This window comes from Nomascus leucogenys, chromosome X (genome assembly GCF_006542625.1).
Source record: "Nomascus leucogenys isolate Asia chromosome X, Asia_NLE_v1, whole genome shotgun sequence".
NCBI lineage: Eukaryota > Metazoa > Chordata > Mammalia > Primates > Hylobatidae > Nomascus > Nomascus leucogenys.
The window spans coordinates 64,291,491-64,307,999 of NC_044406.1; the positions used below are offsets into that span (position 1 = coordinate 64,291,491).

The 16,509-nt window shown below is 37.2% G+C and overlaps 1 protein-coding gene across 1 annotated transcript in view; it reads right to left on the minus strand.

Annotated features, from left to right (window-relative positions):
- HDAC8 (histone deacetylase 8) overlaps positions 1-16,509 on the minus strand; it is a 241,477-nt gene that overhangs the window by 162,567 nt on the left and 62,401 nt on the right. The window contains exon 5 of the mRNA XM_030807076.1: positions 3,215-3,327. Coding sequence (XP_030662936.1) covers positions 3,215-3,327 — 113 coding nt within the window. The remainder of the gene's footprint in view (positions 1-3,214; positions 3,328-16,509) is intronic.

Sequence of the window (16,509 nt, forward strand, 5' to 3'; positions counted from 1 at the left end):
TGTTTTCAGTCTTCACTACAGCCCGACAGCGACTTTAAAAAAATATTAACTCTATTTGTATATAACAGGTATGTTTGAATTTCCCAAGCCTTATGTTTTGCCCTAGGGAGGCCGTTAAAACCAGTTAAAGGCTCTAAGCAAAAAGCATGAAGTAAACAAAATAAAACAAACAAAATAAATGAAAATAGTATTTCAACTTAGAAATGAAGTCTTAAACAAGGATAATTCATGAAAATCTTGATTATTGATCAATCCAAAAATGTTGTACCAATTTGCACTTGGACCAATCATGTATGAGAGTTCCCAAACTATTGTTATTCTCTTTAATCTTAGGCAGAAAGAATGGTCTTGCTCTAATTTGCCTTTCTTTGAGTATTAGAGTGTTGAGCACCTTTTCATAAGTTTAGTGGCCATTTGTATTTCTTCTCATGGGAAATACCACTAGGCACAGTTATAAAATCATATTTAAAAAGGAGATGTACACAGATAGGAGGAAGCTATGGACTTGGTGGGAAAGAGGAGAGTGGTTAGGTAGGTGAAAGAAGGCAAGGATGGGGTAGGGGTGGCTAGTGAAGCCACCACAGGATGCTAGCTATGTAATCATGGGAGATTTAAAATAAACCAAATGCATAAGAGTTGGGGGGTGGGGCAGGGGTCACTGTAAGGGAGGTGCTGAAGAGGGGAAATAAACTGAAATGAAACACACCATAAAAGTTGGCTAAAACAGGAAACTCTGAAGGGTGTAGAAATAACATTGCAAATGGAAAGAACAGTTTCAGGTGACAGTTTCAGTTCATTCTTATATGGTTCTGTAGAGTTGATTGTATTCTTAAACTCTGATACTAACAGTTTGAATTTCATAATCATTCATTGATCAAATATTTTAATGAGCTGCTACTATACGCATAGTACTGTTGGTTCAAGGCATTATATAAAACAAGAAGAAGTAAACAACTTGATCTCTGCTCTGAAGGAACTTATAGTTTCTATGGGAAGAGAAGACACAGACACATTAAAAAATTAATTAAAAATACAAGGCAATATGTAATGAATATCAAATTGGTGATATGAACAATACGGGACTTGAGAGGAGGGAGAGAACACTTGAGCTGGAGTGGTCAGGGCAAATCTGTTACTGTTGGAACTTGAACAAATGGGTAGAACTTGGGACAGGTGAAACAAAACTAAATTAGGAAAAAAGGAGGCAAAGTCAGGGAGGTGGGAATAATGAGACATGTCTGGGAACACTGAGCCATGTCATGAATAGTGAGACATGTCATGAATAGTTAGACATGCTCATTGAGTAGTGTAGCCTGGACAGCAAGTAATGAGAGATAAGGGTGGAAAGATGAGGTGAGGCCTATTCAACGTAGGCCTTGAAAGACTAGGTAAAGAGTGTGGACTTTACCTTGAAGAGCACTGTTTTTCAAAGTGTGGCCTGTAGAACAGCTGAGGTATTAAAACGTAGTTTCTTTGGTTCCATGCCAGACCTACTAAATCTGAATATTTGGTGGATATGGCCCAGCAATCTGCATTTTAAAACAAACTTCCCCAGGTCATCCTGATGCACTTTCAAGTTTGAGAACCATTGCTGTAGGCCAGGGGTCAATGAACTAAGTGGCTAAATAGTAAACATTTTCGGCTTTGCAAACTACTTAAGGTCTCTATTGCACACGCACACACATATATACACACACACAGACACATTTTTAAAAAATATATTTTCTCTTTTATAACCCTTTAAAAACGGAAAAACCATTCTTATTTTATTAAGAGACAATGCCTTGCTCTGTCGCCCAAGCTGGAGTGCAGTGGCACGATCATAATTCACTACAGCCTTGACCTCCTGGGCTCAAGCAATCCTCCTGCCTCAGCTTCCTAAGTAGCTAGGAATATAAGCACACAACACCAAACTCAGCTAATTTTTTTCGAGATGGGGGTTTCACTTTGTTGCCCAGGCTGGTGTCAAACTCATGGTTTCAAACAGTCCTCTCACTTCAGCCTTCCAAAATATTGGGATCACAGGCATGAGCGACTGCACTTGGCTGGAAAAACCATTCTTAACCATTCTTAGCTTACTGGCCATACAAAAACAAGCCATAGGTCAAATGCTACCCCTTGTTATAGGCAATAAGGAGTCTCTGAAGGCTTTTAAGCAAGGCTGTGTTTTGCACCGGTTGAGCATTCAGATATTCAGTGAAAATGGTTCTCAAAGTAGTATATTGGTGGTTTTAACCTCTCTTCTCTCTGTTACCTTTAATTTTCTGTCATGGTTCCATGGTAGTAGCATCCATGCAGATGAAGCTCTCTGGAAAGGTTCCCTCAACAATTTCATCCTTCTTTCTCTGTTTTGGCAGTGGAGCTGACCCTAACTTCAGACATATGATATTCTTTTCCTCTCTATGCCTTGATTATGTTAGTTTGTCTGAAAAAAAAATCCCTGGAAACAGGGAAATGGCAATCATTGATGTGAGGGAGGAGTATTTTTAACTAAGAATTTACGGGATAAGTGTTCTTAAATAAATGGAAATACTACGTGTCCCAGACAGGATTTCTTAAAGAAACAGAATGTGGCAACTGTCACTGGAGCTCTACATTCTAGATGGAAAATACATAGGAGGGTCAGATAAATCCTGTCAGTGGAGTCTTCTAAGAGAGGATTAATGGGTTAAGGCAAACTGTTAAGTGATTCTGCTATTAAATGTTAGGGAAGATGTCCTGTTTGTACGGCACTAAATATTTTAACAATACAAAGAAAATGGCACAGATTCTGATCACTACATGAGTTGGCAACCTATTGGTGAAAAATTCAGAATGTTAGCCCATCATACGCCCATTCTATCTTGAGAAAAGCATCAGTGAAAGGAGACAAGACTGTCATCCCTATAGATTCCCTTAGAACGAATGGAAATGGCCTGAGGGAGGTTACTGAGCACTGGAGTAAACACTAGGTAAGATTTTCACTTCTTAACATTCTCTATTAGTTCTAGAGGTTTGCTACATGAGGAGAGAGGAGAGGAAATTACAGGAGCCTGGCTTGGGCAGCAAAGCAGGAATTGCATCAATTAGAGGAATCACTACACTACCTACTTTAAATTCTCAATTAGGAAAATTTCAATTACAGCAGACATTTCTACCAGTTGCCTAGAAGCAGCTTAACTGATAAAAACTTGCTGTCCTAGCAGCAAAGCATCTTTAAAACCAAAGGGCTTACCATCTCCATGGTGCAGATCCAAATCCACGTAGAGAATACGCTCAAATTTCCGTCGCAATCGTAATATTCCCAGGACAGCATCATTGAGATAACAAAAACCAGATGCTTCATCTCTGTAAGAAAACAAGTTGCTACAGCCAACAGCCAAAAAGCAATCCAAGGGAGTCTTTACAGCCAAGGATCTAACCCTTGAGATCTAGTCCCCTAAAGTTCCCCCTTCTTTTAAGAAAAACAAAAATCCATCTACAAAGATTATAAGTAAATGACCCAGAATGATCAGGGAATTAAGTGTTTCAGTAAAGTAAATATTCGGGTAAACTGGTAACATTTTCCATTCTTGATCCCAGATTTTCAAAGCATTAGAATATTATAACTATATTGAACAAGAGAGAACCACCTTTCCCTGGATTTAGGAATCACTTCAAAAAATTTGTATACCCTGGGGTCATCATGAGGAACACTGGTAATCACTTACAGGACTTAAAGAAAGCTAGAATCTAGAAGAGGCCTTAAAGACAATCTTGCTCAGCCAGATGTAGAAGATGTTAGAGACTGGATTCTCTGTACTGACCCTGTGACATAACCTAGTATTTTTTTAAAAAGTTAGCTTTGCACTTGTTGCTCATAAAAGCTGAGTGTAGAATATACAAATGCATAATCTCCTGGGCAGTATAATATGGTTGCCTGTCTGTAAGTGCAATTACTACAATGAAGAGTGAAGCAGTCTTTTCTAAAGTTATTTTGTTTTCTTCACTAAAATTTTCTTCATTGACTTCACTGGTGTCCTTTAACTTTTGTGCTATCAGTGATACTGCGTCACTTTAACCCCTTGTCAAGGTTAACCCGCTCTTTTACTACACTTCCATTAAGCCTTGCTGATTAGATGTAAAATAACATTCTTTATCATCAAGAGTGTATTTAAGTTATTTTTAAGGCCTCATCCTAAATGCTTAATTTATTTTGCTTCCACAGACACTTCAAATATCCAGCCCATGTTTTCTGAGTTCTCCTTGAGATTGCCTAGGCATAAGCAACAGTTAAAATGGCATCTTTGTTACTATGAGACTGTAAAGCTCTTTGTAGTGCCTTCACAATACATAAACTTCTTCATGAAATCTCTTCCATAATAACATTTCGTATTCTAAATAATGCCCTGGTTCACAGGCTGAATCAATAAGACACGTACACTGGCAAGCAGAAGGTTGGTAAAAATATCTTTAGACACTGACTTTGCTTCATGATGGTGAACTCGGCAATCATCTAGCCAAAGAATAGCTTGGCCTTAGGTGTGCAACCAGGTAGAGACCAATTAAAGAAAAAGATGTCTCCATCTATGAATTCTCTTTAAATAAGAATTAAATGTGTGATTTTGGAAGTTCTTAGATGCGAATGCTATTTTCCAATTATGAAAAGCTTACATTTTGTAAGTTTACTGCCTTAGCACATTAAAAAAAGAGATAATTTGCTGTCCTTCTGAACATCAATAACTTTTAGGTAGATGGGACGGAACACTAAGTGCTAGGCAAAAAGAGGAGAGAGATGTGGAGGAAGAGTACAAATCAATACAAGACATACTTCCTTTCCTCACAGAACTTACAATTAAACTGGGAAGATAAGGCATAAACACAGAAAAAAAAAAAAAACCCAATCATCCAAACAAAAAAGGCAACCAGAAATAATATGGCAGATAAAGGAGAATACAGAGAAAAGCTATAGACAAAATTGACAAAGTAGACTCTTCTCATTGACAACATTGAGATTTACCTGAGCCCTGTGCCTTTGCAAAAGCAGTGATGGTTAAGAAACCCTCCAACCTTTTGTGTTACGAGAAATGGCGAACTGCAAAGGACCGCATTGCCCTGGCATATTCTAAGGAAAGACTCATCTCTCTCCTTCCTCAGCATGCTCATAAGACTGGTAGATGACTCCTTTATTTACCTGCCTCCATTAAGCAGGTGGCCCCCTTCCTTTTCTTTAAAATGTTCCTTACACTAATGAACATTCTCCTCATGGCAATAGCCTGAATAATAATGATGATGATGATGTCTATCATTCAGAAAGGCCTTTATGTCTCATTGTGTGAATTTGTAACATTTTTCTACCTCTGGATAGTATTACTAAATTAGATAATAAAATCTCTTAAAGGAGCTCTATTCTCATTGGCTTATAGAAATAACAAGTGTTTAGATCAATAGAATGTTCCTAAAATCCCCAGAAAATAAGGATATTGAACGTTTAAGATTTTCAATATGCTAAAAAATGTATTCCTATAAAAACAAACTCAAATACTTTAAGAATTCAAGTTCATATAATTTAGGTAAATCTTGGGCAAATGTGACTAATTTAGTAATTTTTGGCTTACTAAAACCAGCCATGTCTTTTCTGATTTATCAGTGTTGGGTATAATATACAGGTAGATTTTTTTTCTACTTGAGTATATTCTTCCTAAACATAGGCAGGTTTACTGATTGAATGAGCTAACATTACTTCTCCTAAGTGTTTATGATTATAAAAAATGTAAATTTGTTTAACCAAGTTGAGTCATTATTCTGACAAACTTTATTTCAACAGTAATTATGTTTTGTAGTATATCAACTTGAAGATAATTTACAAAATCTTTAGGTAACTAAAAACTTTGGGCTGATACTAAATTGAATTAATGAATATTCATTACATACCTAGACCATTTCTAAGTAAGAGAATGCTGAAATATTAATTACTACATATAATTTTGTATGCTTTTGCTTCTTATTTCTACATGCTGCAGAGAAGTTATGTATACTTGGGCCTGGTAATGAACATGTTATTTTTTGCCAATCAAAGAAGTTGTTATAAAGGATGCATATAGATATAGAAAGTTGTAGAGGGATCACAGAAAGGGAATTTTATTTGTTGAGGTGGCTGGCTAAGGTTTGATGAGCTTATTTATAATATTTCCAAAAAGAACTTTAGTATCAAATATTCCGATGCAAAGCTAGAATTTGGTTTCCTCACTGTTAAAATGGCAAAAAAAAAAAAAGATTTGTTCTTTCACCTTGTTGAAAGAGAAGTGCTAGAAAGAATTAGATTTATTCAATATATTACTATTGAGGAGTTGCATGGGAAGAGTTGTCAAATCAGAAGAGATGCTTTGCTTTTTCTAGGTTAAATTGGTATAGGTAAAATGTTAATAGCATAAACATTTTAGAAATTGTATGCTGTATGGAACGTCTCTACAGATTCATTAGTGTTGTCACTGGCCGAGATATGTCAGAATCCTGATGCTGCTTTGCTAGATATTAGATAACTATAGTATAGTGTTTTTAGTAATAATTTCAGTTTTTTAAAATGTTAACTTGGTCTTCACATTGCTTTGTTTTGAATCTAGCATTTTTCCAGTCATTAGTTTTCAACTGGGGATTCACATCATTTACCTATGAAATTCTGTTAATATACACATGTTTAAGAAATATTCCAGATTACTGAATCTCTTTACTTGATGTTCTTGATATATTCTGGGTATATTCAAACTATATGCTTGGTATATTGATGATATATTATGTCAGGATTATTATATGTTATATCTGAGTCTTTTTTCTCTATAAAGATGATGTTCATGCATTTTTATAAATTACATATAATACCCTCTCTTCTTTGCAAATAGGATTTCTACAGTTTGGATATTTGGCCTTCCAAGCCTCATGTTGAAATGTGATCCCCAGTGTTGGAGGTGGGGCCTCGTGGGAAGTGTTGGGTCATGGGGGTATATCCCTTACAAATGGTTTGGTTGTGATCTCACAGTAATGAGTGAGTTCTCACTCTATTAGTTCCTGCTAGAGTTCCCCTGAGAGCTGGTTGTTAAAAAGAGCCTGGCACCTTCTCCCTCTCTCTTGCTTCCTCTCTCACCATGTGATTTGCACACGTGGCTTCCCTTTACCTTCTGTCATAAGTGGAGGCAGCCTGAAGCCCTCATCAGAAGCAGATACTGGCACCATGCTTCTTGTACAGACTGCAGAGCTGTGAGCCAAATACCTCTTTTCTTTATAAATTACCCAGACTCAGGTATTCCTTTAGAGGAACACAGATGTACTAAGACAAGGGCTAATCGTTATGTATATAGACATTTTGTCTGGATCTGATAGACCTCTACAGAACTCTCCACCAAAAAACAACAAAATATACACTCTTCTCATTGCCACATAGCACATACTCTAAAATCAACCACATAATTGGACATAAAGCAATCCCTAGCAAGCACAAAATAACTGAAATCATACCACCAAATACACTCTTGGGACACAGCACAGTAAAAATAGAAGTCAAGACTAAGAAAATCACTCAAAGCCACGCAACAAAATAATTACATGGAAACTAAACAACACGCTCCTGAATAACTTTTGAGTAAATAATAAAATTAAGGCAAAAATCAAGAAGTTATTTGAAACTAACAAGAAAATAGATACAATACACCAGAATCTCTGGGAAGCAGCTAAGACAGTGTTAAGAGGGAAATTCCTAGCACTAAATGCCCACATCAAAAAGGTAGAAAGATCTCAACTTAATAACTTAGCATTACAACTGAATTAGAGAAGCAAGAACAAATCAACCCCAAAGCTAGCAGAAGACAAGAAATAACCAAAATCAGAGCTGAACTGAAGGAAATTGAGGCATGAAAAACCATTCAAAAGATCAATGAATGCAAAAGTTGGATTTTTGAAAAAATTAATAAGATAGGCCGCTAGCTAGAATAATAAAGAAGAAAAGAAAGAAGATCTAAATAAACACAATTAGAAATGATGAAGGGAATGTTACCACTGACCCCACAGAAGCAAAAATAACCAGCAGAAACTATGATGAACACTCTATGCACACAAACTAGAAAATCCAGAAGAGATGGATAAATTCCTGGACATATACACCCTCCTAAGACTGAACCAGGGAGAAACTGATACCCTAAACAGACCAATAACGAGCTCCAGAATTGAATCAGTAATAAATAGCTTTACCAACCAAAAAAAGCCTGGCACTTGATAGATTCACAGCCAAATTCTACCAGATGTATAAAGAAAACTGGTACTATTCCTACTGAAACTATTCCAAAAAATTTAAGAGGAGGGACTCCTCCTCGACTCATTCTATGAGAGCAGCATCATCTTGATACAAAAACCTGGCAGAGACACAACAAAAAAGAAAACATCAAGCCAATATCCTTGATGAATATTAATGCAAAAATCCTCAACAAAATAATTGCAAACCGAATCCAGCAACACAACAAAATGCTAATCCACCATGATCAAGTAGGCTTCATCTCTACGATGCAAGGTTGGTTCAATATATGCAAATCAATAAATGTGATTCATCACATAAACAGAACTAAAAACTACATGATCATCTCAATAGATGCAGAAAAGGCTTTCAATAAAATTCAACACCTCTTCATGTTAAAAACTCTCAATAAATTAGGTATTGAAGGAACACATCTCAAAATAATAACAGCCATCTATAACAAAACCACAGCCAACATCATACTGAATGGGCAAAAGCTGGAAGCATTCTCTTTGAAAACTGGCACAAGACAAAGATGCTCTCTGTCACAACTCCTATTCAACATAGTATTGGAAGTCCTAGTCAGAGCAATCAGGTAAGAGAAAGAAATAATGGGCATCCAAATAGGAAGAGAGGAAGTCAAACTATGTCTGCAGATGACATGGTTCTATATCTAGAAAACCTCATAATCTCCGCCCCAAACCCCTTCAGCTGATAAACAGCTTCAGCAAAGTTTCAGTATACAAAATCAATGTACAAAAATCACTAGCATTCTACATACCAACAATAGTCAACCCGAGAACCAAATCATGAAAGAACTCCCATTCACAATTGACACAAAAAGAATAAAATACCTAGGAATACAGCTTACCAGGGAGGTGAAACATCTCTATAATGAGAATTACAAAACACTGCTCAAATAAATCAGAGAAGACACAAACAAATGGAAAAACATCCCATGCTCATGGATAGGAGGAATCAATATAATTAAAATGGCCATACTGCTCAAAGCAACTTACAGATTCAATGCTATACCTATCAAAATACATGTGACATTCTTCACAGAACTAGAAAAAACTATTTTAAAATTCATATGGAACCAAAAAAGAGCCCAAATGGCCAAGACAATCCTAAGCAAAAAGAACAAAGCTTGAAGCATCATGTTACCCAACTTCAAACTACACTACAGGCTGACAGTAACCAAAACAGCATGGCACTGGTACAAAAACAGATACATAGACCAATGGAACAGAATAGAGAGCCCAGAAATAAGGCTGCACACCTATCACCATCTGATCTTCAACAAAGCTGACAAGAGCAAGCAATGGGGGGAAGACTCCCTATTCAGTAAATGGTGCTGGGATAACTAGCTAGCCATATTCAGAAGATTGAAGCTGGACCCCTTTGTTATAGGATATACAAAAATCAACTCAAGATGGATCAAAGACTTAAATGTAAAACCCAAAACTATAAAAATCCTGGAAGACAACCTAGGTAATACCATTCTGAACATAGGAACGGGCAAAGATTTCATGACAAAGACAACAAATGCAATTTCAACAAAAGCAAAAATTGACAAATGGGATCTAATTAAACTTCAGAGCTTCTGCACAGCAAAATAAACTATCAACAGAGTAAACAGACAACCTAGAGAATAGGAGAAAATATTTGCAAACTATGCATCTGATAAAGGTCTAATATCCAGCATCTTTAAGGAACTTAACAAGTTTACAAGAGAAAAACAAAAACCCAATTAAAAAGTAGGCAAGGGATATGAACAGATACTTTTCAAAAGATGACATACATGTGGCCAACAAGCATAGGAAAAAAAGGTCAATATCAATGATCATTAGAGAAATGCAAATCAAAGCCACAATGAGATACCATCTCACATCAGTCAGAGTGGCTACTATTAAAAATTCAGAAAAATAACACATGCTGGCGAGGTTGCAGAGAAAACACTTATACCCTGTTGATGGGAGAGTAAACCAGTTCAACCATTGAGGAAAGCAGTATGGTGAATCCTCAAAGAGTTAAAAGTAGAACTACCATTTGACTCAGCAATCCCACTACTGTGTATATACCAAGAGGAATATAAATCATTCTACCATAAAGACACATGCACGTGAATGTTCACTGTGGCACTATTCACAACAACAAAGACCTGGAATGCTCATCAATGCCGCATGTTCTCATTCATAAGTGGGAACTAAATGATGAGAACTCATGAACACAAAGAAGGAAACAACAGACACTGGGATCTATTGAGGGTGGAGGGTGAGAGGAAGGAGAGGAGCAGAAAAGATAACTGTTGGGTACTGGGCTTAATACCTGGGTGATGAAATAATCTGTATGACAAACCCCTGTGACACAAGTTTACCAAGTAACAGACCTTCACAAGTATCCCCGAACCTAAACTAAACTTTTTTAAGAAAATAGATATTTTGGCCGGGCATGGTGGCTCATGCCTGTAATCCCAGCACTTTGGGAGGCTGAGGTGGGCGGATCACAAGGTTAGGAAATTGAGACCATCCTGGCTAACGCGGTGAAACCCCGTCTCTACTAAAAATATGAAAAAAAAAATTAGCCGGGCGTGGTGGCACGCGCCTGTAGTCCCAGCTACTCAGGAGGCTGAGACAGGAGAATCGCTTGAACCCGGGAGGGGGAGGTTGCAGTGAGCTGAGATCATACCACTGCACTCCAGCCTGGGCAACAGAGTGAGACTCCGTCTCAAAAAAAAAAAATGATATTTTGTTGAAAAAAAATTTTTGGATTGACTTTTATCTCATTTTCCATGCCACTACACCTCTTTGTCAGTTGCTTTAGTATTCTTGTAATGAACTCTTATTGTATTTTTCCCTTTTGAAAATGATCAGCAATAAGTTAACCATAGCTGTTGTAAGTCTTTTATCAGCTACAGGTAGACAGCTTTTTATGTTTTACACCAATGCTTCCCTGAAAGCACTTGCAATCAGCTACAAGCTAGAGGGCTTCATCTTCAACAAAGCGCTTTTTCAGAGTCCCGTGGAAAAGAACTATGCCAGGTACTTTTGTGTACAGGCTTATGATGAGATGGTTTAAACAACTTTGAGACCACACTAGTGAACTGAGGCAGGATTTTGAGAAGTCTAGTTGAGAAGCAAGTGTGTTAATAAGATAGTGCTAACCCAAGGTGGAGTGGAAAAAGAACTAATTACATAGACCTGAATGACAGAAGGGATGATTTGGGTTTTGTTTGGAATATTGCTAAAGCTTTAATATTCTGTTTTCTGGATATATAAGAAACTCACTTCCTATTTCTCTTACACTATCTATAATTCATAACTATCTAGTAGACCATGCTTTTGTAAACTGAAATGTTTGTAAATGATATCTTATACCCCTGAGTTCTCCAGGATTTGGAAACTCTCATTGAGTATTCTTATTTTCATAGCAATATAAATATCTGCATTGGTTCAATAAAAATCTGTCTGCCCTTCTTACCAGATCATGATTAGAAACATTGGTATGTAAACAAGGCCTTGCCTGGAATGTCATATTTGTGAATGATGCTCACTGAATCAGATATGATCAGACACTTTTAAGGAACTAAGGCTGACTTTATGGAGCCAATGCATACAAAGCCCTCTTGGGAAAACTAGCCTTGTACCTGACTTACAGGGTTCTCAGCCTTACAACTGAGTAAGGAAGGTTACTTCCTGGCAAGTCTTAGAAGCTTAGGATATTTTGTTGACCTCAAAAAGAGAACAGTTCTCCCACATTTATAGATACAGCAAGTAAAATCTTCTTAGCTTGATAGGCTTTTAAAATTTCAAATTGAGATTCCTTATGAAAACTTCAAGCAAAGCAAGCTTAAGGTCTATTTGGTAAATTACCATTGTTACTGTGCCTATGTAAATAATCAAGCTAAATCTAATGAGACTTAATTTTTCCTTTTTAATATATTTATTGAGGCAAAACTTACATAACATAAAATTAATCATTTTAAAGTGTGCAATTTAGTGGCATTTAGTACCTTTACAATACTGTGTAACCTTCACCTCAACCTAGTTCTAAAACATTTCCATTACCTCAAAAGAAAACCTATGCTCATTAAACATTCACTTCTTATACTCTCATCCCCCCCTTCCAGCCTCTGACAACCACTAATCTGTGTTGGGTCTCTATGGATTTACCTATTTTGGATATTTTATATGTGTAATCACACAATATGTGATATTTTATGTCTGGCTTCTTTCACTTAATATAATGTGTTTGAGGTTCATCCATGTTGTAGCATGTGCCAGTACTCTGTTCTTTTTTCAGAGCTGAATAATATTCCATCACACACACACACACACACACACACACACACACACACACACACATGCACACACCCACACACCCCACATTGTGTTTATCCATTCATCTGTTGATGAATGGGTAAAATTTGTGTTGTTTTCATTGTATGGCTATTGTGAATAGTGCTGCTATAAACATCTGTGCATAAGTATTCATTTGAGTACTTGTTTGCAATTCTTTTGAATATTTATACTTAGAAGTGGAATTTTTAGGTCATATAGTAATTCTATGTTTAACTTTTGAGGAACAACCAAACTGTTTTCCACGGTAGTTGCACCATTTTACTTTCTCGCCAGCAGTGTATAAGGGCTTCAATTTCTCCACATCCTTACCAGCACTTGTTATTTTCCAGTTATTTTTGTTGTTAAATTCTAGCCATCCTAGTATGTGTGAAGTGGTATCTACTTGTGGATCTGGTTTGCATTTTCCTGATGACTAATGATGTCAAGCATTGTTTTATGAGCTTGTTGTCCATTTGTATACCTTCTTTGGAGATATGTCTATTCAAGTCCTTGGCCCATTTTAAAATTTTTAATCTTTTAAAATTTTTAAAAATTTAAAATTTTTTTAATTTTTTTTTTTTTGCTGTTGAGTTATAAGAGTTCTTTTTATATTATGGATGTCACACACTTATTGGATATATGATTTGCACATATTTTCTCCCATTCTGCAGGTTGTTGTTTTGCTTTGTTGATAAATATCCTTTGAAGCCCCAAAGCTTTACATTTTGATGAACTCCAGTTTAACTATTTTTCTTTTGTTTTTTGAGACCAGCCTTATTTTGCATTCAAGAATAATCTTTCTTGAGATTATCATTAATCAAAAGGAAGTGACTATAGAGAGAAATTTTGTGTTTCCGCAGAAAACTCTGCCTCATCTATGGCACACCATTCTAGGTTATCAGAGTCTAGTCCTATTCACTGTCTTTGAGCTATTTTGTACCTACTTATAAGCTGCAGGTTACTGATGGATAGGCAAACTTTATCTTGTCTGGTGGAGATATAATTGACTTCCTTAGGGCTAGGCACAGTGGCTCACACTGTAATCCCAGCACTTTGGGAGGATGGGGTGGGAGGATTGCTTGAGGCTGGGAGTTCAAGACCTCATCTTCACAAAAAGTTTTAAAAATTAGCTGGGCATGCACCTTTAGTTCTAGCTACTCAAGAGGCTGAGGCAGAAGGATTGCTTCAGCCTAGGAGTCTGAGGCTGCAGTGGGCTATGATTGTGCCACTGCACTCTAGCCTGGGTGAAGAGACTCTGTTTCAAAAAAAAAAAAAAAAAAAATTAGATAATTGACTTCCTTTTCTTCTGTGGAAAAACAAGTTTCGGCACCTACTTGTAAATCAAACTGGATCTTGTTAACTTGTCCAAATTGTCAATCTTTACCAAATTTTCAGTTCTTCTAGGTTACTTCAATATCTGGCTAATATCCTCCAAACTATCTTTTCCAAGTTTTCTTCCTGCCACCTGACTCAGAGTCACTGAGAACTAAAACCTGACTGCCCAGATCCCTACTGGGACTCTAGGTTGTCTTGGAGTTTGCCCTCTTTTCCAGGATCTGAGGCAGCCCTGCAAGCTAAACCCCAGTGGCTCAATATAAACCTAGACGAACACAGAAATGCAGCCGACCATGCTTGACTAGAATTCTCCTTGAACAAGCTGCTGCCTAGACTATGATAGAAGTTGTAAGAAATGCTCAAGTCATGCATACCTTTTACATGAAAGATGACTGTCTTAGTCCATTTAGTGTTGCTATAACAGAATATATGAGGCTGGATAACTTATAAAGAAAAGAGGTTTATTTGGCTTATAATTCTGGTGGCTAGAAAGTTCAAAATTGGGCAGCTGCATCTGGTAAGGGCCTCCCTCATACTGCTTCCATTCATGGCAGAAAGCAGAAGGAGAGCAGGTGTGTGCAAAGAGATCACATGGTGAGAGAGAAAGCAAGAGAGAGAAACTGAGGATACTAGACTTTTTTAAAACAACTCAGTCATGTGGGAACAAGTCCATTCCCATGAGAGAATAAAAACTCACTCACTTCTGCAGGAGGGCATTAATTTATTCATGAGATATCTGCCCCAATGACCCAAATACCTCCCATTAGGCCCCACCTCTTAAGATTGGGGATTAAATTCAACATGAGTTTTGGCAAGAGGAAACCACATATAAACCATAGCAGTAACCAAGACTGTGGACAAACAACATTGCCTAGAGTACCCATACCCTAGCTCCATGAGTGGTGCTGCAAAATGGAAAAGTTCTCTTTAACTGATGCCTTGGAATCCATTGGACTGGTTACTTTCAGGGTTCAATTCTTGGCTCTTTACTATAATATAATCTTTTATATTAACTTTTTTTTGAGATAGAGTCTCACTCTGTCACCCAGGCTGGAATGCAGCGGCATGATCTCAGTTCACTGCAACCTCCACCAGGCTCAAGTGATCCTCCCACCTCAGCCTCCCAAGTAGCTGGGACTACAGGTGCATGCCACCACACCCAGATAATTTTTTGTATTTTTTGTAGAGACAGGGTTTTGCCATGTTGCTCAGGCTGTCCTCAAACTCCCGAGCTCAAGCAATCCACCCACCTCGGCCTCCCAAAGTGCTGAGATTATAGGCATGAGCCACCACACCTGGCCAACATTTCTTTTTTCATTATTGCCATCCCTCTTTTAATATGCCTAATTTCCAGGACCCTAAAACAACTGACCTTGGCCACTGTCTCTCAACAGATGGTTCAAGTGGCTTTACAGGAACAACACCGACAAGAGTCTTTGAGAGACTATTTCTTAGACTTCAGCTTCACCTCACTTAGGAGCTTTATGTTCTCCTCTGAGTTGCTCAATGATAAATGATATTTGTTTTAAACAAAAGAGAGAAATGACAGTATTTAAGTTTATCTGAGCCCTGTGTACCCTAGAAAGCAGTAATGTTAAAAAATCCCCCCCAACCTTTTGTTTTCCAGGAAAAGGCTAAACACAAGTGACCATCCTACACTGACACATTATTCCAAGGGAAGACCCATCTCCATCCTTCCTCACAACTGCCAAAAGACTTACAGATGACTCCTGTGTTTACCTGTCTCTATAAAATGCCAGGCTTCCTTCATTTTCTTTGAGCTGGTCCTCATTAATAAATATTCCCCCTATTGCAATACCTGAATAAAATCATTTCCTTAATTGTCTGGTACATTTTGTCTTTCACATCATCAACACAAACACATTCATGGAAGAGACCAGGTTCTGCAAACATATTTCTGAAAGTACATTTCTGAAATGTGTCTGCAGCGTTGTGGTTTGGCAGTTGTTTTGTTTTTGTTTATCCAGATATATCTTGCTTCTTAAATACCCTGGTGAATTATAAACCACAAAATCAATCTTTAAGAAAAAGTGCAGGGCTCAGTCAACTGTATTTCCTTATGTGTATTTGCCATTTTAGGTCCATTAAAGGTCATGGGCTTTGATCACAACATCAATAAATTTATGTAAAACAGCAGGTGGCTACCTTACCCAGGCAGAGCCAGATACCTGCACTGTTCAACAGTTTGTTACTGGCAAAGATTTTGCAACAATCTTTTATGCCAGTATTGCTATCAGAAGTTAGCATTATAGATTTCCAATAATGTTTTCTTATTTGGACCTAAGACTTGCTCAGACATCTATTTTCTCTTTACATATTAGCATACCTCTTATAATTTTTTACTTTCATTGGTAGTAAGGTTTGGCTTTCCTCTGTTGTTGGCATATAATAAAAATAATAGCTGACATCTATTAAGTGATTACCCTATGCCAGGAACTGTACTAGGTGCTTTCAATATTGTTAACTCAATAAATTTTCACAACAACCCTGTGAAGTAGGTACTACTATTATGCCCATTGAACAAACGAGAAAACTAAAGCACAGGGAAATTAAGTAACTTGTCCAAGGTCA